Source organism: Pistacia vera, unplaced genomic scaffold (assembly GCF_008641045.1).
Source record: "Pistacia vera cultivar Batoury unplaced genomic scaffold, PisVer_v2 Contig108, whole genome shotgun sequence".
Lineage (NCBI taxonomy): Eukaryota > Viridiplantae > Streptophyta > Magnoliopsida > Sapindales > Anacardiaceae > Pistacia > Pistacia vera.
This window is the reverse complement of record NW_022195115.1, coordinates 893,830-915,265: the sequence shown is the minus strand read 5'-3', so window position 1 is coordinate 915,265 and position 21,436 is coordinate 893,830. Positions and strand designations below refer to the sequence as shown.

The window sequence follows — 21,436 nt, the reverse complement described above, 5'->3', positions numbered from 1 at the left end:
CTTCGTCTTTAATTGGGCACTAGAACATCTACATATTTCAACTGAATTTTAAACTAACTGTATTCTTTGTGCTGTAAGCCTGATGGAATTATGATGCCTTGGATGTGGCAGACAAGATTGGAATTATCTAACAAATATGTACGGTTAACAGTTTCATTAGGACTCCAATATCATGTTGGTTATCTTTAAATGTGTTGGGATCTATCTTTTTTATTCAACTTTGCATGAGGTGTCTCATTAAGATTTAAATGATTAAGATTGCTGCAATTTCACATATTTTGGAACTTCAGTTACAAACGTTGTTTCGGATGATGTGATAGTTTAAATAATTGAGCATTGATTAATTGCTAGATTGCCAATTTGATTAATTTCACATAACTTATTTCTGGATCATTGCTAGATTGCTACAGCCAATTTGATTAATTTTTGGATTATTTAGGAGCAAAGATTTTTATCAGCAAATAATAAGCAAATTGGAACTAGTTGAGCAATAATACAAATTTATATAAACATTTGGAACATGGTTTTTTTTATTAAAATACAGGAAACGGAAAGAAAGTTAAAAAATTGGTTTAAAGGATAAAAAACCTAAAAATTGATGATTGTTGTTTATGTAATTTAGGTGGGTTTTAATTAGGATAAGTTTTCATTCTAGGTAGGTTTTATTTATTCAAAGTGGTTTTTATTGAAATAATAAAAAAAAAAAGGTTAATTTAAGATTTTTTAGATTATAAATGTCTAAGTCAGTCTTAATTGCCACTTCAAAATGTCCAACCAGCACACCAAAATTGTCATGTCAGCGAATTTTGACGGAAAAAATGTCATATCATCAATATTTAACACCATAGGAAAAAATATAAAAGTTTGGATGGGCGCAAGTTGGGGCTAGGGAATGGGGTCCCTGCACCCGTACCCATTGCATTTTGGGTGCTTATACCTGCAGAGAATTTCCCCCGGCGGGTAGTGATCCCCGAAATCATCCCCTTGATTGGAGGAGGGGATCCCGGTGGGGAATTTCCCCCGATAACGGGAATTAATCCCTATTAGTCATTTTATATATAAATTATCCAAATACCCAAAATAAGTAAATAAATAAAATAAAAACTAGAAAATGGCTAATTAGTTTATATGTTAAGTTAAACATAGTCTTGCATAGGACATAACCTACTACATTTAGAACCTTTTTGTTGTGAAAATCCCCAAAAATCATTAAAAGCCATATTTATATACCCATAAGAATTTATAAAAACAAATATAATAAACACTTCTAATATTTGTGGAAACTTTCTTTCAAATTGGTGCAAGGTCTAGAGAGTCAACGAGTGCACATCACAATTCACAAGTTCACAAAATTCCAACTACACATTTGGCCTAATAATTTCATACTTTTAAGATTAAGAGTTCCAATGTCTATGTAAAACCAAACTTGGTCTTAAAATAGGTTTGTTCATCTACTAGATTATGTTAATATGTTACTCGTTTATATTTTATTTATAAATTATTAAATTAAAATGTATAGTGACATAATATATTTTATTTATGTTTGAGAATAAATTAATATGATTCATTATAGGCTATAATTTATCAATTCATACATTAATAATAATAAAAATAATAAAACTTCATATAATGGAAATATTATTCCATTATTAAAGATTTCAGTAGTGATTAGTTTTATAATATTCAAGAAACATATCAAAAATTAATAATTTAACGACTTTTTTTTAAATTGCATAATTTGGGTGATTATATTTGGCACTAAAACATAATTGCTTAATCTATTAATTAGATAGGGAAATATTACTGATTATTAATCTTTACTCAAAAGTATTAAACATCCTTATAAAACATAATAAATGATTAATCTTTAATCAAATATCAAAATATATTCATTTTATGTCTTGCAGTTACTTTTATTACATAAATTAAAATGTTCAATAAAAAATTTAAGATAATAATTACAAATTTTGATTGCATCACATGTTTCATAGGATGATCATTTTACACAAAATCTATTATTTTATACAAAATTTTATAAAACATATAATTAATTAAGTATATATTTTCGAGGTGGGGCAGGTAATTCTCTGGGAATTTTGGGGCTAGGCCTTGCGGGGACATACTCCCCAAACCCGCCTCACCCCCACACTTGGGATTACTATTCTCCCTATACCCGACCTTGTACCCGAAAAATTTGGGGAATCCCCAACCCATTTGAGGTGGGTAAAACGTCTATCTATAAGTTTGGTACCTTCAATAGGAAAAACTTAAAGTTTTCGGTACCTTTAATCAAAATAATTGATAGTTTGGTTGTTAAAGTAAGTGCCCTAGAGCCAATCAATTATTGTAAAATTGACTCTGTAATAAATGTTTATTTATCAATAAAAGACATATTATTCTATATCGTGTATGTAATGATATATGTCTTTAGGATGGTAGAACCGTAACGAGAGTATCAAGTATTTCAAATCTTGATAGTAAGAACCCTATAATCACATATGGTGGCCATTCTAAAAACATCCGTAGCCCTAGTATTATTCTGACCAAGGACATAGATAATACGGTAAGGCTATCATAGTGTTGAACGACCCTGTCGAAAGGCAATGACTGATCTCACTTGTCAAGGTTGTTTGCTAACAACCTGGTGTAACGCATGAGTGCTTGCTAGAGGCAAGTTCACTAGACAGACCCACCAGAGGATTCCATATGGATGGTAACCCCAGTGTCTATGGAATAAATCCTCTAACGAATGGTGGTACATGTGATCCGTAGACTTGAGATCACCGGAGCACCTTGTGCACCAATTGGTGTAGTTTGACACTAGACCAACGTAGTTCTATTCAGAGCTATCAATACGGTTGTGATTGGTTACATTGAGAAGTGGATCGACAAAGGATTCATCACTCTTGGGTATGGGAGAAGTTATCTCACTAGGTAATTCAGTAAATTGCAATGACACTTAATCTATGGCCACAATGGGATTGAGTTGATGCTCAATCCAATTTAATATTCCTGTCATTGGTCCAATAACTAAATACAAACATGTCAAGGATATCTGAGGTTGACACTATTTCTGTACCTCATTCTCGATGAGATAACAGTTGATGAAAGGATTTGATTGCACGGTAACCATATCGTTGACAAGCTGCGGTTTCACTGAATCCGAATCTATCGGGTGGCCATGATGCCTTGCTAAGGGCCAATCTTGGTCTGTGTGTAGTGAGATGATTAATTGGTGTTAATCGCCACACTACACGCTGCCGATATGATGAGGAGCCTACGGGTCGCACACTTAGAAGATAATTTAAAAATCAATTTGTGAGAAGGGTATTCTCGTCTTTTAGGACAAAAGGGTATTTTGGTAATCTCACAGTGCAATTAAATTTGCTGAGGTTGTTGCCTGTATTTAATTTTAATATTGAAATTAAATTAGTGAGATTATATTTAAATATATCTCTGTATATATTTAAGTGAATTATTATTATTAATTAAATATTATTATATTATTATATATTAATTGATTTTAATTATAATAATAATTAATTAATTAAAACACCATAAGGGGTGTGTTTGATTGCAAGGGTAAACTAGGGTTGGAGCCCATGGCTATTCCTAAGTAGAATAGGGTTTTAATTGTTGCACTATATAAGTGCAACTTAAAATTAAAACAAATGGAATTATTCATTCAATTAAAACCCTAGCCACCCTATCTTTGTCCCTTTCAAGAAGAAAACTTTTCTTGTTCTTCTTTCTTGATTCTTGAAGCCCTTGATTGTTCTAGCAAAATAATCAAGGGTTCTGCGAATTATCTTCGTGTGGACTTCCGTGAGTGCGATCCTACTTTGGATCGATTGGCGAAAAATCATGTGAACAGTAGACGGTGAACAGTAACTGTGAACAACGTTCCTGTCCGAAGTCAGAGATATTTGGAGGAGCCTCCAAACATACGTAAGTATTCTAATCCTTGAATGGATTTGTTTTATACAGATTTTGTTTATAAACATGTAAATGATATAATCTATACTCGGATCTTGGCAAAGAAAGGTAATTGATTTACCGATTGAATTTTTGTTTTTCCGCTGCATATGTTAGATCAATTACTAACATTGGTACCTACAATAGGAAAAAAAATAGTTCGGTACCTTCAATATGAAAAAAGTGATAGTTCGGTACCTTCTGATGTAATTAAGCCAAAAATATATAAGCCATGTTACATTAAAGGTTTAAAATGAAATAAAATATTTATCTAAAGTTGTTTGGGATAATGATTTATGCTTTAGAGTTATTACCACATCTTTTAAATTACGGGTACGTAATAACTCACGAGCATGGACACCTTCTTGTTGAAGCCAAAATATTTCTAGCTTCTCAAGCATGTTTAAATCTTCTTGGCATGAAACTTTTTGTATTTCCGTACTATACTTTTTGTATTTCCGTACTATCATCCTCAGGATTATTTCATTTTTCCTTTTGTCTAATTGCAGCAATTGTTCCTAAAACAATGAATTGAAATCCTAATACATATTACTAAAACGTGAATTATAAAATAAGAAATTAAAACAGTAATTGTAGATGCAAAAAATCTACCGTCATGAAAATAGGGTCTGATCCCGTAAGGTTGAGGCCACTGACAATCTGTTGAACCTACACACATGAAAGGGCAAACTGTAGATGCAAAAAATCTACTGTCATGAAAATAGGGTCTGATCCCATGAGGTTGAGGCCACTGACAATCCGCTAGACCAGGAGTCTTGTCAGAGGCTAGGACTACGGCGAAGGCGTCGGGTTCTTGGGAGCCAGAACTTTAGGAGCAAATAGATGGTTTTGAGTAGTGTAGATTGACTATAGGAGATTGCCCCTGGGAGATTGCCCCTTAATGAGAGGGCAAGCCTCTGTTTTTATAGTGAACCCAACGGATTGGAATCTTAGTAGGACATTGAGTCCTCTTTTTTAGGAGATAATCCCTATCAAGAAAGAAATATGATTTCTTGACCTTATCAGATTAAGTTTAATGGTTTAAATAAGATTTAGAATCTTAGTAGGACATTAAGTCCTATTTTGGGAGATAATCCCTATCATGAAAGAGATATGATTTCTTGACCTTATCAGATCAAGTTTAATAGTTTGAGTAAGATTTGAAATCTTAGTAGAAGAGGAAATAGAATAGGATTCTGATTTCCTATTTATAGACTGTTGTAGGCTAATTGGCTGAAACCCAGTTTAGTTTAACTTACATGATAGCCCAACTCATAGAATGGGTAGGTCGCAAGGTGATTTTAAGCGTAGGCCCAATCGGAATTGGGTTGAGGCCTTGGGCCGTGACATGTTTATTTTGTTATTAGGCCTCGTCAAGCCCAAGATGATTTTTTGCCCTAACAGTAATTTCTGTAACTACACCTCTATTAAGTTATATCCTCCATAGTAATAAATTAGTTTGATCCCACTATTATCATTATAGAGAGGTTTTACTGCTTCTATATACATTATGTTATAAATCTTTTATCTGACTATAAATTATTAATTACATACGCATGCATATATATAAATCGGCTTAAATATAACATGAAACAAAATAATGAGGCAACCAACTTACATTTAAAAAAACTAAATTTAAATGCCCTTTTTGTTTTGAAGTTTAGAATGAAATATTAAATAAGGAAACAATTAAAAACAATGTATCTGATGTTGAAATATGAAACAAAATAATAACACACACATAAGAAACTTACAATTGGTTGTGTTATGTGTGGTACATTGAAAAAGTAGATAAAAGAACTTCTAAATACTGAGATTAAAGAAACTTACGATTTTAGGAATGGAAGAACGAAATTTTGATTTACGGTTTTAGGAATGGAAGTATGTAATGAGCCGCAACAACCACTGATGAGAAGAGAATTAGGGATTAGGGATTTACCATTATGAAATTACGGTTTAGGCTTTAACCTTTTAGGCATTTAGTTTTTTTTTTTTTTTTTGTTACTCGCGAGTACTCGCTCACCTGTAAATCAAAAAGGTCGGACCGAGTGCGGGTAGAAAGAACGAGTCCAAAATGGTGGACTCATACCCTATATTATTTTGACAGGTACGGGTCCACTCACGGGTATGTACCCATTTTGTTAAGTCTAGTGGGATTTTGTGTTCATGGGTGGTTTTATGTATGTATTTACAGGTGGTTTTATGTTTGTCTTAATAGAAGTGATTTTTGGTGTATGGTAATGTATGGTGATGAATTGCTACTGGGGAAAAGAAATGGTAGGAGCGACCAGGTTGGGAGGGAAGAGTTGGGGTGGGGTTTAGCGTGGTTTTGTGTTTTTGCTATATATATATTTTAACTCGTATGGTGCGTTTGGTTCAGTGAATCTTTTATCACTAAAAATGTAAGATTACTACTGTGATAAATTACCTTGAAAATTATAGCTGAAATCTATATTAATATATTTAGTTAGATTAGTGGGTATAAATAATTAAAATGTTTGATTGGAAAGAATAAAATATTATCACCAGAGGCTTTTATTGAATTGTCCATTCTTTTTAATATTATTATTTTAAAATCTAATTTAGCCCCTATATTTGAGAATTTAGCTAAAACACCTCCAACAACAAAAATTTAAATTTTAACAAAATCCCCCTAGCCACTACAGATGATTGCCGGCCATCAGCCACTGTCAACAATCTTCAGAATGGCACACAACCAGCCAGATCTGGCCAACCATGCATCAATCTGATTGTTTTCTGTCAAACCGAAGGCAAGAAACCCTAACATTAGGGGTACCATTCGTAATTTGTAATACCTTAGGAGAATTTTAGTGATTAGCCTAAACCTCAGGGAAGTGGCAAGAAACCCCAAGTTATTTTTGAAATTTAACCAAATTACCAAAACCATTTTCAATCGCATCTTTCAAACAATTCAACAAAACAGAACGCTGCGTTTTAGGAGAGCTATAAATTTAGATACAGTAACTAGGGTGAACAAATTATCCTGGATAAGATACAGAAAAAATAGAAACACGAGGCAATCGCAACAGCAAACATGAGCACCACCATCACGGCGGACCTTCAATCACGCAACTGGACGGAGCTTCCAGTCGACGTGACGGCGACGATTCTCTCGAAGGTTGGGGCCATAGAAATCCTGACAAGTGTCCAATATGTGTGCTCTTCATGGCTGAGGATCTGCAGAGAGCCGTCGATGTGGCGGAGCATCGACATGCGTAACCTTGGAGATCCTTGCGACATGGAATATGACTTGGAGAAGATGTGTCGACATGCCATTGATCTTAGCCATGGCCTCTTGCTCTCTATCAACATCGAGTTCTTCGGTACCGATGATCTCCTCAATTACATCGCTGAAAGGTAAATTCTTTAATGATTTTAAACTATGAAGAAATGTGAATTATATCTCATCGTTTTAGCTGATCTATATTTAGCTCTACTGAGATTATAATTTATCATGAATTAATTATGATTTAAGAATATTTTACGTTTTTTATGTGATGACGTGTTGACCTCTTTTGATTGATATGTTGACTTGTCTATTTATTTTTTGTATTGAATGCTCTGTTCATGTCAACATTCTCAGTAGCACCCTTTTTGTTTATCACATTAGGGCAATGAGCTACTGGCTCTATGTGGTGGACGGTTTGTGCTTAGATATAGGTGCATAGCATTATGACATTGTTTTTCTGAGACTGAAGAAAACTGGGTTGATCTGTGCTAGGTTTATGTCGACATTGTCCCAAACATATGCTGTTGTAAACTCAATGTTATAGAAAGTATATTTGCAGTTCCAGAAGAAAGCAGTCGGGCTAGAATCATATCACTAGTGATAAAATAACATCATGGTTACATATGATTATTATATGGTGGTGTAAGAAAGCTTGTGACTGAGAGTGTAGTATAAGCTATGTGAGGTTCAAAAAGATTTTGCATTTACTTAATGTAACGAACTAAAATTTGATCTTCATAGTTATGGTTGATGGTCATCATCTTAATATCAATACATATATTAACTTTGAAGTTAATAATGTGAAAAATAAGTTTAAGAATGTTGTTGTAGGATCTAAAGAACAGTTCAGTAGTTGTTCCCTTAGTATTTCTTACTGTATCAGTATGGAAGGAAATTAGGGTTTGAAATATAATAGGCATTTCAAAACAAAATTGTTGAATGATTGAAATTAGTAGAATTTTAAGTAAATATTTGATAAGAATATTAATCGGAATTCATTGTAGCTTTTCTATAATTTTTTGTTTGGAGCTGGATAGTGTTCATTTTGTATATTTCCATAAAGTGCATTTCGTATCAAAAATAAAAAAAGAAATTGAATTCAATTGTAATTTGAACCAGGGTCGACAAAATTCGGTCGAATCTAATTTTGACAAACTTGAACCGATCTGTTGTAGTGAAGAACCAAACCAACATCAGATTTTCTGGAGTCGGGTCATTCAGTTCTTCAATTGCTTTAACTATTTTTTTTTTTTTTTTAATAGAACATTAACCTGTTTTTGCCCCCAGAAAAGAATAGCATATTTACCCAATATTCATACAAGACTAACGAAATATATATACAATTATAACTTTTGCAAAAGAAACAAATAATTTTCTAGACAGAAAAAGAAGTATAATCATTGTCTCTGGCGGTTGCAGGTCTTGACTTCTCTCAGTAATACATTGTGTGGGCAATTGATTGATTTTTAGGAAAGAAAAAATAACTGATTTGTGGAAGAAGAAAACAGTATCTAATGTTCAGTGATGTGATCATTTTACCATGTCTTTTTTTTACTTAGAAACCTTACTTAACTCAGATCATGTTGTATGATGATTTTTGTCCATCCCTGCATTGAACAAGGACTATTGATTATTATATTAACACTAATAGTAATCCTAATGTAAGCAAGAATTTTAGCTTTCAAAAATAGGAAATCAAGAAGAGAAGGGAAAAGAGCAAGTAGTAATTCAAAGAAGAAAACTGCTTAATAAGAGAGAAAGAGCAGTAAACAGTTATAGCTATAACAATTCCATTAATCAAAACCCATAAGAATATTAAATATTATAATTATTTGTCAATTTCTCTTCTTATTCTAATGGGACTAGGATTTGACAGCTCAATAGTATTAGAAATCTTTTACAACTGATATAAACTCAGTGGACTAGGTATGGATTAATTCAGTTTAGATTCCATTGATTACCTAAATATTGTCAATTCTACATTAATGGAAATCCTAAACTATTTATAACTTGATCTTTGATCAACTATTCCTTGCTTCAATGCGAGGGCACCTTGGGACTCAACATGTATTATTCCTGAACTTTTTGATGTTATCACAAGTTCCCTGCTGAGGTTTGTCATTAATGACCTTCAAAGTACAAAGGATGTTGTTATAGCTTATGGGCCATCGTCACCTTAATATTCTAAGATACCCCTAAAAAAGTCGGGTAAGCAAGGGTTGGACTAGCTGATTCCTCCACTTGTGTGCTATTTGAGTAGGATTGTGAAGCTCCTCATGTTCACCTACTGGGTAAAGGGCGATTCTTTTACTGTTAAAAGGATATACTGCGCTTACACCAATGGTTAAGCTTTTAGAAAAGTTGGTTAGCACCATTTTCTAAGATGTTAGTTGTTACTTTCTTTCCTCTTTTCTCATTTGAGCAAAAGTTGTTACTGTATTACCAGGTTTCATTGGTGTTGCTTGTGATTTTGCTAGTACTTAACTGTATGTGGATCACATGCCTTGCAGTGCTTTACATAAATAAGATTGAATTTCTGATGCTTCACAGGAGAGTTTAATGCTTTGTGGAGATTAAGTGCAGCGTGTCATGTTCTCTTTATAATACTTTTCTGTTCAAAATCAATTTGCTTCAAGAGCTTAAAACAGTACATCAGAGTGTGGTCATAAGTCTTTCAAGGTTTTATATTATTGATGTACTGAATAAATTCATTTTTTATATCATTATTGTTAGGATCTGTTTAAATAAATAGCTCATAATTCTTGCCATGGAAGTATATTTGATACCATATATGAACTTTTTTATGTATTATATAATTTTAAATTCTAGTAATGCAACATCTGCACATGGTGCTTTTCTATTTATGTGCATCTTTTTTTTTTTTTTTTTAACTTTATGTTCGTGAAGTGAAAGGGGTATGCCTAATATAGTTTAGATTGTCATATGGAAATGTTTAGGCAGAGGTCTATGACTTGCAATTGTTGGATATTTACTGTAATTCATTTTGCTGCCTTTAAACCCATGTGAAATTTGGTATCTGTAACATACATATTTTTTTCCTTGACAAAGCTGTAANTCACCTACTGGGTAAAGGGCGATTCTTTTACTGTTAAAAGGATATACTGCGCTTACACCAATGGTTAAGCTTTTAGAAAAGTTGGTTAGCACCATTTTCTAAGATGTTAGTTGTTACTTTCTTTCCTCTTTTCTCATTTGAGCAAAAGTTGTTACCGTATTACCAGGTTTCATTGGTGTTGCTTGTGATTTTGCTAGTACTTAACTGTATGTGGATCACATGCCTTGCAGTGCTTTACAGAAATAAGATTGAATTTCTGATGCTTCACAGGAGAGTTTAATGCTTTGTTGAGATTAAGTGCAGCGTGTCATGTTCTCTTTATAATACTTTTCTGTTCAAAATCAATTTGCTTCAAGAGCTTAAAACAGTACATCAGAGTGTGGTCATCAGTCTTTCAAGGTTTTATATTATTGATGTACTGAATAAATTCATTTTTCATATCATTATTGTTAGGATCTGTTTAAATAAATAGCTCATAATTCTTGCCATGGAAGTATATTTGATACCATATATGAACTTTTTTATGTATTATATAATTTTAAATTCTAGTAATGCAACATCTGCACATGGTGCTTTTCTATTTATGTGCATCTTTTTTTTTTTTTAACTTTATGTTCGTGAAGTGAAAGGGGTATGCCTAATATAGTTTAGATTGTCATATGGAAATGTTTAGGCAGAGGTCTATGACTTGCAATTGTTGGATATTTACTGTAATTCATTTTGCTGCCTTTAAACCCATGTGAAATTTGGTATCTGTAACATACATATTTTTTTCCTTGACAAAGCTGTAAGAAAAGTTTGGTTTCATTTTCTAATTTTCCAATTGATGGACACATGTTTCACATCTGTAACCTTTTCTTAACCCCAAGGAAATGGTGGAATGGTTAAGGCCTTTGGCTTCAGCAGAAGATCAAGGGTTCAACTCCCCTTGGGCCATCTATTTAGAATTTTGTAAGGCCCAAATTTCCTTGCTACCAAGCTAGTGTGATTTGGCCGCTGTCCTGAGTTTGTATGCACTGAACATACAGATAGATTGAGGGGTGTTTGTGTATCGAAAAGGAGAAAAAAGAAAGAAGAGAGAGAGAGAGAGATGAAAGAAAGCACTGAAAATTAATCTGAAGTGGGCTGTAAATTTGAGCTTAAGAGTGGACAAATTGATTCAACAAATGTCCTCAAGTATATGTTGCGGGCAGGTTCTTTCCCCTGATTTTTCATTTAATTAATTTTTAAATCACCTATGGTAGTTGGAAGATAAATCACTTGATAAGCCATTGAATATACTGAATTGTAAACCCTCAAGCAATAACTTCCTAATAATTGTTCTCCCATATTCTTCTCAAATATCTAAAAACTGTACTTCTATCTCTTTGTTCTATTAGTATTACATTGATGGTGAACTTTGTCTTATGGTTGTGATCATTTATATGTTATTGTTGATTTTTTAAATCATGTTTTTTTATGATCCTTTAGGTGTACCCGTATAAAAAGCCTTAGACTGGTATCTTGTTATTGCATATCAGACCTTGGATTGAGCGAAGCTGTATCAAAGTTTCCACTGCTCGAGGAGCTTGACATTTCATTTTGTTCACTATCAAGAGAAACTTTGGAAGCTGTTGGGAGTTGCTGTCTTCATCTGAAATCATTGAAATTGAATGATAGGGGTTATAGATGCCCGAAGATAGAGTGTGATGACGAGGCACTAGCAATTGCAGAGAACATGCCTGAATTATGCCATCTCCAGATATTTGGTAATAAGCTAACAAATGATGGCTTGGAGGCTATTCTTGATGGTTGTCCTCACCTTGAATCGCTTGACCTGCGTCAGTGTTTCAACATCCATCTTGTAGGGAATTTGGAGAAAAGATGTGCTGAACGGATCAAAGTTTTACGACATCCAGATGATTCTATTGATGACTATGAATTTGATCCAGACTTTCAGGATGGTTATGGATCATCTGAAGAAGACGACTATCCATCTGGGATTTCTGACATCGAATTTGTGTCTGATGAGGATGATTACTATGAATTCTCAGATTATGAATTTGACTATGAATATATGTTTTATGATTAGTTGTCAAGTTTGAACGAATTAAGAGTGTTGTTAGTACTCATATTATGTCTAAGCTTGGTAATGATCTGTAATCAGCTAGTATCTTTTCTGCCACACAAAATGTCTTCAGACTGGAAATGTTCATATTGGTAGCTCTTTTCGGTATGATTACATGTAATTTATTTTTGTATTTTGCTTTCGGGTTAAGAGGCTAGTTCGGGATTGCTGAAACTTCAAACCATTATATCCATCAACAAGTGTAGCAAGAAACTTATACCTAAAATTAAACGTTACAAAAGTGTTAAGAATGTTACCTCTTCTTTTGGGAATATTGAATAAATTACTTTGTGTATCTGATTTTATGGCTTAATTAAATTCAAGAACAGTATACATAAAACCATTTTTTTTTTTTCTTTTTAAAATTGAAGAGTATAATTCATGGCAAAGGAATTATTGTCCAAAACTCTGAAAATGAGTATAATTGGGGGTTAATATATGTACTTTGACCCTTAAAAAGAAAGGGTAATTTTGCCTGATCAAGAAACCTACATCTAACATCGCAGCCAGAAGACAGGCCTACTTAAACACAGCTATATACAAGCTTTGTTTTATGTAATCAGTAAAATTAATTATTCAGAAATACATAACATAGCCCACGTACTGCCTATACAATGTAGGCACAAGTTACGTTGCATGCACGATTCACGTGACATTAGACTCCTTTCTCCATCCTTCCANTGTAGCAAGAAACTTATACCTAAAATTAAACGTTACAAAAGTGTTAAGAATGTTACCTCTTCTTTTGGGAATATTGAATAAATTACTTTGTGTATCTGATTTTATGGCTTAATTAAATTCAAGAACAGTATACATAAAACCATTTTTTTTTTTTCTTTTTAAAATTGAAGAGTATAATTCATGGCAAAGGAATTATTGTCCAAAACTCTGAAAATGAGTATAATTGGGGGTTAATATATGTAATTTGACCCTTAAAAAGAAAGGGTAATTTTGCCTGATCAAGAAACCTACATCTAACATCGCAGCCAGAAGACAGGCCTACTTAAACACAGCTATATACAAGCTTTGTTTTATGTAATCAGTAAAATTAATTATTCAGAAATACATAACATAGCCCACGTACTGCCTATACAATGTAGGCACAAGTTACGTTGCATGCACGATTCACGTGACATTAGATTCCTTTCTCCATCCTTCCATTGACTACACCTTTCTATTTCTACGTAATCTCTGACTCTGACGCCCTTCCACTGCTTTTCTGCCACGTTGCCATTCTGCCGTTGACATCTCTACCTCTTTCCTTCTTCACGTCACACCCTTGTGTAAATATATTTATAACATTTAGTATAGAAAATAAATTTTCATTAACAAATTTACTAATTATTTTAAACGATTATAGGCTTTCAATAATATAAATTTAATATTTATCTGTATAAAAATAATAAACAAGGATCCAATATTTGAATTGTGGGCTGTCAAATATAAACTATAAAACAATATAATAAATTTCTTTACAAAAGTTTATATACCGAAATTTGAAAATTTTCTTTTCTTATTTTATTTTAGAAAAAGATTTAATATTTTAAAATTAAAATTGATACTAGAGCTTTACATCATATCAAAAGTGAGTGATAATGGAAATTTCTATATTTACAATTGTAAATTTATAACAAATTACTAGATAGAAACTACACTATACTTTAAATGTTCAAAATATTCAAACTTGAATATTTCTTTTCTATTTTGATGCGACAAAAATTATTTTTTTATTAAATGAAAATAAATAATAGAATGCAAAGGAAGAATTTAAAAAACAACACAAGGAGAGTGCTAAAATATAAAATAACAAAGTATTTTATTACAATTTTTAATAAGATCAATCTATTTCATGGTATATATAGTGGATTTACAAATTGAAGAAAAATCATATATTAAATATACATAGTCATGAAATATATATAATCCACGAGATGCCATGACCACCTAGGCTTAATAGTGCTCCACCAATAAATATAAGACTCATAATATAGCATTAGAACGTGATACTCCTAACATATATAGCTAATGAAAACCTTATAGTATATACATATTGCTAGAGATTAAGGAAGCTAAACCACAAATTTGCAACAAATTATCATGCAAACTTGAATAAAAATGGGAATATGATAGTACGATTTGGGTGACAAAATGTAAAATTATATACCTAATTTGAAAAGATTAAACGATTTTTTCCCACCCAAATTATGGCCTAATTATACTTTCCCATCCACGGATTTTTAAATTACTATTTTACTAATCAAACCTTATGTTTCATTAATAATTTATGTTAAATACAATGATATTTATTGTGAAGACGAAAATATCCCCACCAAAGATCAACCCTCAATCATCGGCCAGTGCAAATCAAAGTTTCATAGCCCAAATTCTGGCCAATTCCGGCACCAAAAATCAACCCATTCAACTCATTGGCATCTCCCCATCAAAACCCCTCTCACCCCTACCCACAATCACTCCTATCTTCTTCTTCTTCTTCATCTCCCCTCCTCCAATTACGACTGCCCTTTTTGCACAACCGATTGATTCCGACATTGTTGTGACTCCCTGCCACCACTATCTTATTCCTCGTGCCTTCCTCATCAAAACCCATCTTCCACCGTCCTCATCGAACCCACTTTTCGCTGACATCTGCGAGTTTTCGTGGAAGCGCAATCACCCTCTCTTGCATGATTTTGGTCGACTCTTACCATCAAAATCCGACTTTCCACCATTAAATGAATCACTGATCGTCTCTCTTCAATAGCCCCAACAATCTAGACTGTGATAGGTCTCCAATCGCCGACGACCTCTCTTAGGGTTTCTTGTGCGATTTGTGTGTTTGGGTTTCAATTGAAGGTTTTTTTTTGGAGTTGTTTGGGCGATTGATTATCTTTGTGGAGTGCTTGATTGGTTTGAAGTGTTATTTTGCATTGATTGAATGTTTTTTAGTTGTTTTTGGTACAACTGGCAACTCACCAATCTTTGCTCCGTTAGCGACGTCATCGAGATTGGGCGTCCTTTTTTAATTGACCATCCAGTCCTTACTTATGATAGACTTTTGACCATCCTATCGTTACTTAGAATGGACTTTTGACCATTCTACCATTCTTCACAACGAAATTTACTAACTGAATTGTACTTTAGGTGGCAAAATAGTGCTTTAAAAATTCGTGGGTAGAAAAGTGTCATTATACCATTATTTGAGTGGGAAAAATTGGATTACTCAATTTGAAAATTTTAGAAACAATTAGAATAGAGATGGTTGGCTTGACATTGTGTTTTGCAAAATCAAATCCGAGCCGGCATTTTCTTTCTCACAATCAACTATCTCCAAGGTTGTCGACAAAGCATCGCTTATTAGCTCTTAACCCAACAATCTCTCATATTATTATAATTATAATTAGATATATAATACAAGCAATCAGTTTGAAACAGGAAAGTCAGAACTATATAATTAATGAGAGCATAATCTTAGTTGGACCCATTGAAATTATGTGCCTAACCCAAAGAAATTCATGCCCAAATCTCACTTATCAATGAATATAAAATTTAACCTTTGCTAGTTAGTTACATCATTGTTACCAATTGAGGAAAGACAACTAAACATGACTCCACCTTTAACTATTTATTCATATCAAAATAATATTATTGTGAAACACACATCTCCATATATTAAGAAAAGTCATCCATTTATCATATCAAGCTTAGACTTTCTCTTCCGTTCTCATTATCACCTTATAATTTCTAAGCTTTTCTGTTGCTTTAAATTAAATTAAATTATTGAAACTTTATATAAGTACTTGCCCATCTCTTCCTTTGTAACAAACTTGTGATCATGGAGAATTATGTTTGTGGACATGTCCAAAATAATGGGGTCATAAATGATAGGCACCAAAGCTTTATAATTATTGGTGAGTAATTTTGGCTTTTTTTAAGATCATCTATATATTGAAGTATTTATCATGTATTTTCTTAAAAAGAATCTTTCAATTAATGTTTTGTCTAACCAATAACCAGATAAAATAGAAAAACTTTTTTTTTTGGGGGGGTATTCGGGGGTGTTGGGGCCAACTTGCGTACACCTCAACTAGTCTTCTGAGGCCTTAAAGTTAACGGCTAAGTATGTCTCCGGTGGCTATCCTTATTAGTAGTCGTAGGGATTCAAACTCAAGACCTCTTGAATAATAAATCTAAAAGTCACAAAAGAAAAAATTGATTATAAATAGTTTAAAAAAGAACAACTTCTATACTTCGAAATGTAGTGATATCTTCTTATTCACTCAATGATTTAACTATTTTGATTTTAATTTGTGTTTTATTTTATTTAAAATACCCAAATCATGTCAATCACATTCACTTAAGTAAATCTTATTATTTTGGAATTCAATAATGCTAAATTTACAAAGTTAGCATACTAACTTTTTATCCCAATTTCCAACCTATACGAAGGCTGATTTGACAATATTTCTTTAAATATAGGATTATAGGTCATGTAAATTAACTTGTTAGCTATCTCTGGGTGACCCAGTGGTTTGATAGACACTCTTGAGTGTATTACTCAAAAGGTTCTTAGTTCAAGTCTCTCATCGGATGTTAATAGGGGTAGCCACTGAAACTCTTATCCGATTAATAGTTCTAAAGGCTTGGAAGATTAGTTGAAATACGTATAAATCGGTCTGAATACCCCCAATCATAAAAAAATAATAATAATAAATAAATAAAATTAACTATCATATGAATTGGGATACATAATAGGAATTCCAACTTTGTATATATAACATTATCCTTTGGGAAAACTTCAAGGTTACTATTTCAAAAAATGGTTTACCAAAAACTTATATAAAAATCTAATAAAAAAGTTACAAAAATTCCAAATATTATTATAAGATAATGTTATAGCCCTAGGAAACAATTAGATAAGCTAGTATACTCTTTAAGTGATACTATATTTAATGATGATCAAGTAAAAACATAATTAAACTCAAATAATACAACCTCCAACATTATTATTATTTAGTCATTATATAACAAAAAGTAGGTAAAGTTTAGAAATACAAGGGACGCTACATTAATTATACGGTAATTTATCTCTCAATTATTGTAATAACCAGTATAAATAAAGCCCTCTTGCATTTGAAGAGGGATAATTTAGCGGAAATAAAAAAATCCACGTAGCAAGGAAGAAAATGCCATGTGGGCGAATGCGATTGGGTAGGGTTGGGTGGGAACAGCTATTTGGTAGCATTATGTTTGGTTAGACAGAAGTGGGGACACTGCTTTTAACTTAGCTGTTAAACCTGCCTGGTTGGCAGGTGTTCACATCGACACTCCCATGTGTTGTCATACCAATTATAACTATTCCCTCCATTCACCAACGCCCTTTTCTCACGCTCCTTTTTCATTGGTTCGTGCTTTCCACCTGTTTACTGAGAGCGTCATTCTCCAATGTAACCTCGGCATATGCAAAACCCCGCTGCCCCGTTTGAACTAAATTATTATTATCCAATGATTTTTCCTTTATATAAAACTAATAAAGGAAAGAGAGTTGAGAGTCAATCTCAGCCGTTGGTTGTGTCCAACACGATGCTTATCTCCATTGTCTAAAACCAGCGCATGATAGCATTTAAGTACTATGATAATTGGGTTTAATTAATTAAGAGTAGTCAAAATCAACTGAAGATTTATCTGCCTTTGTGACGGCGTCAATAAACCTACTCCACTGGGGGTTTTCACTTAATTTTATGAAATCAAAAGCATTCGAATAATAAACGTGGAAGTTGGTAATGCATGAAGCATGCAAAAATGATATGGGTTTAGTAGAGTAAGTGTGTATGTGGCAGACAAATCCTCTTTACGCAATTGCAAAACCCATCATAACTTTTGGAAAAGTCGAATTAATCTTCGAATGATTCGCAAACATGTTAAAACATGCTTACCATTTCATTATATTCTCTTCATTATTATTCCTCTTTTAAGACATGGGTTGGCCTCTTAATCTTATCTCTATAGTTGGAAACGTAAGTTTGGTGTTCAATTATTACTATTATTGATTTTATTTTCTAAAAGATGAATCATTTCAATTCAATCATCATCATGGATCCATTAATTTCGGCTACTTCATATTTGGATAAATGTTGTTCGTGACTTCATGTTTCATATATGAACTCGAATACAAAGTTTATTCTTTAGATTATACGTTAAAATTTTGAATGTTTGTAATGCAAAATTCACTCACAAAAGGTATCATATTGTCAATTAATAATATTTACGTAATTAGTTATATAATGTCTCAAATGCATACAACTTCAAAAAATATGCACATTTATCACCCGCCAGTAATAAAATCTGGCAAGGGTTGACTCTAAGACGTGGCGTAGAACGCCGCTGATTCTTCTCTGTCCAACTCAAAAGTAATCAAATGCCGTTGCTTGTATTTTAATCTTTTTCTCAGGGATCGGCATCGTCTTTGCCCTTCTAAGACCCGGAATATCAGGAGGCGTCAGCGACCGTACAAGAGCAAAGTTAAGACCTTTGAAAAACTGGTGCGTTTTGACGTCGGCAGCTCCACGTTTCGATCCGAGTCGATTATTAGGGTCCTTGTTCAACAAACCAGAAATCAACTCCCGCGCGTGGAGCTCAAATGTCGAAGAAGGCACGTGGGTCGGGAACGTCAATGGTTTCTTTACTATGTTGCGCAGTGTATTTTCATTTGATGGAGCAGCAAATGGTGTCCGCCCATAAATCATCTCGTAGATAAAAATGCCAAAGGCCCACCAGTCAACAGCGTTACCATGGGACCCACCGGACGCAACCTCAGGAGAAACATACTCGTGAGTTCCGACAAAAGAGCATGACCGGGCGGTGACCGGCTCGGCAACGAAGAGCCGGTTAGGGGTTAATGTTTGGATCTTTCTAGACCGGAATAGCCGGTTAAAAAAACAAGAGAAGCGCGTAGGGCTGTTACTAAAGTGTTGACGTGTGTAGGTTTGGGATTGTGGAGACGCTGGGTCGGGAGAATAGGATGGAGATTCAACGGCTGGGATGGCGTCTGAGCATAAAGACAAGTCAAAATCTGAGAGCATGATATGACCATCCGATCTAACTAAAACATTTTCGGGTTTCAAGTCTCTGTAGATTATACCCAGCATGTGAAGGTACTCTAGAGCCACCAAAACTTCCGCAGCATAAAACCTGAAAATAAAAAATGAAATTAATTAATTTTAATTTTAATTTTATTATCCACCAAACAGTTTTTGAAAATTGAAAGCTGGAATGAAATCTCATCTCAGAGAAAATCTTCTGATTTCTTGCATAACCAGGCAAATTTTATCCAAGAAGCAAACTAAAACAGGAAGACCGTATTGACCTAATAATGGAAAATTATCGAATAAGGGAAATTTGCGGCTAAATCAGTTGATTAGTGAGAGAAAATTCTGAAATATTAAAACGATGTTTAACGACCCAATTAATGAACGAAATGATGTATAAGATAAAAGTTTTTATATATTTTTTTCATTGAAGAAGACGTTGCAGGGCCAAAGCAGACAAGAGAAGAACAATACGGTGCTTTGTTACACAAGAAAACAAAACACCCAGAATCAAGAAATTTCCAAAGATATTTCAAAAATAATTTTTAATAATACAAAACTTGAAAAAGTTGCAGCTTTATTTATTTCTGATAGGAAGAAGATGAATGTATCTACAGAGATTAACTTAACAAAATAATAAAGATTAAATGAAGTACCTTGCAGAAGTCAAAGAGAATCTTTTGTGAGGCTGTTTATGTCTAAGAGAATGCAAGTCACCACCGGAACAAAACTCCATGACAATACAAGAGAAATGGGAGGCTTCAAATTCAGCGTAAAGACTAGGCAAAAATGGATGGTCTAACATTTTCAAGATCTTCTTCTCCATTTCTGCTCTGTGAACTTTTTTCTTCATAGCCAATGCCTCTTTATTCACCACCTTCATCGCATACAAACACTGTTCATCATCTCCACCAATCATATTAGAGTGGTTGAGACGGCAGAGATAGACTGTTCCGATATCTCCTGCCCCGATGCGGCGGAGCAGAGCGAAATCTCGGAAAGTGAGGCCGGCTTTTCGGGCAGAAGTTGCTGAGCGGATTGCTGAGTAAGCGAAGTCGGAGGAACGGTGAGGTTTGAGAGCTAGGTTATCTGGGGAAGTTTTAGAAGTTGGGAGTTCGAAAGAGAGACGACTAAAACTACTGCAACTTTCACTGCTCATCGAGCTTGAATTTGTTGTTGTATCAACGTCTGATGAGTCTATTACCATTTTACTTCTCTCTTTAAAAGAGAGACAGACCAAAGGACGAATCGGATTGAGAAAAGGAATTTTAGTTGAACTTTTTTCTAGAACGTATTGAAAAGGAATCCGATACCTGAAATGAGAGGAATGGATATATTCAGCAAGGAGTTTGAAGTCAAAAATAGTGTGCAAAATGAAAACAAAAGTGAAGGTAGTTGAAGTTGAGAGTAGGCATTAAAAGAGATAGAAGAGAGAGAGAATGGTTTGAATGCACATTTTGAAAGAAGCTGGCTTTAACAAACAGTCGACCTGAAAATTAGGGTTTTTCTGAGAAAAAACCAGTTCGTACGCTAAGCCAGTAATGGAGAGAGAGAGCATGTTTTCTCAATTTCTCTGGTTTCTTTTTTATTTGTGCTTTCAGAGAGAGAGAGAGAGAGGATACACTGGAAATGAGATGGTAGTTGAGGGTATTTATGCCTTGGTGCTATGGAGGTAATAAGAGCAAGGTCTAAAGAGTCTTTACACTTCAAGTCAATTTCTACGGGAGAAATGGATTCTTTTTTCTTTTTTTTTCTTTTTCTAAATTTTATATTTAATGATTCTTAATTAATTCATTATGACAAGATCTTTCCAATCAGATATTTAATTATAGCTCCAAATTCATAGAAGTTTCTTCCTGCTTAAGGGTTTTGATATTGGCATTGGGGCTAAAATGGGAACATGACTTAGGGTTAGGGGTAAAATAGAGGTAAGAAAATATGAA

General features: G+C 33.5%; 2 protein-coding genes across 2 annotated transcripts; one reads left to right on the top strand and one right to left on the bottom strand.

Annotated features, from left to right (window-relative positions):
* The first annotated feature begins 6,960 nt into the window (after positions 1-6,960).
* Positions 6,961-12,621, top strand: LOC116134138 (F-box protein SKIP19-like). The gene is made up of 2 exons (XM_031419826.1): positions 6,961-7,353; positions 11,772-12,621. Exons 1-2 carry the CDS (start codon positions 7,031-7,033, stop codon positions 12,370-12,372), a joined length of 924 nt encoding a protein of 307 aa, XP_031275686.1. The 5' UTR covers positions 6,961-7,030; the 3' UTR covers positions 12,373-12,621.
* A 6,058-nt stretch (positions 12,622-18,679) lies between these two features.
* On the bottom strand, positions 18,680-20,853 carry LOC116133936 (protein kinase PINOID; the record flags this gene model as incomplete). Its single annotated transcript, XM_031419604.1, has 2 exons — positions 18,680-19,596; positions 20,150-20,853. Coding segments are annotated over 2 exons (1,491 nt in total), but the record flags the coding sequence as incomplete, so codon positions are not given.
* Between the last annotated feature and the right edge of the window lie 583 nt (positions 20,854-21,436).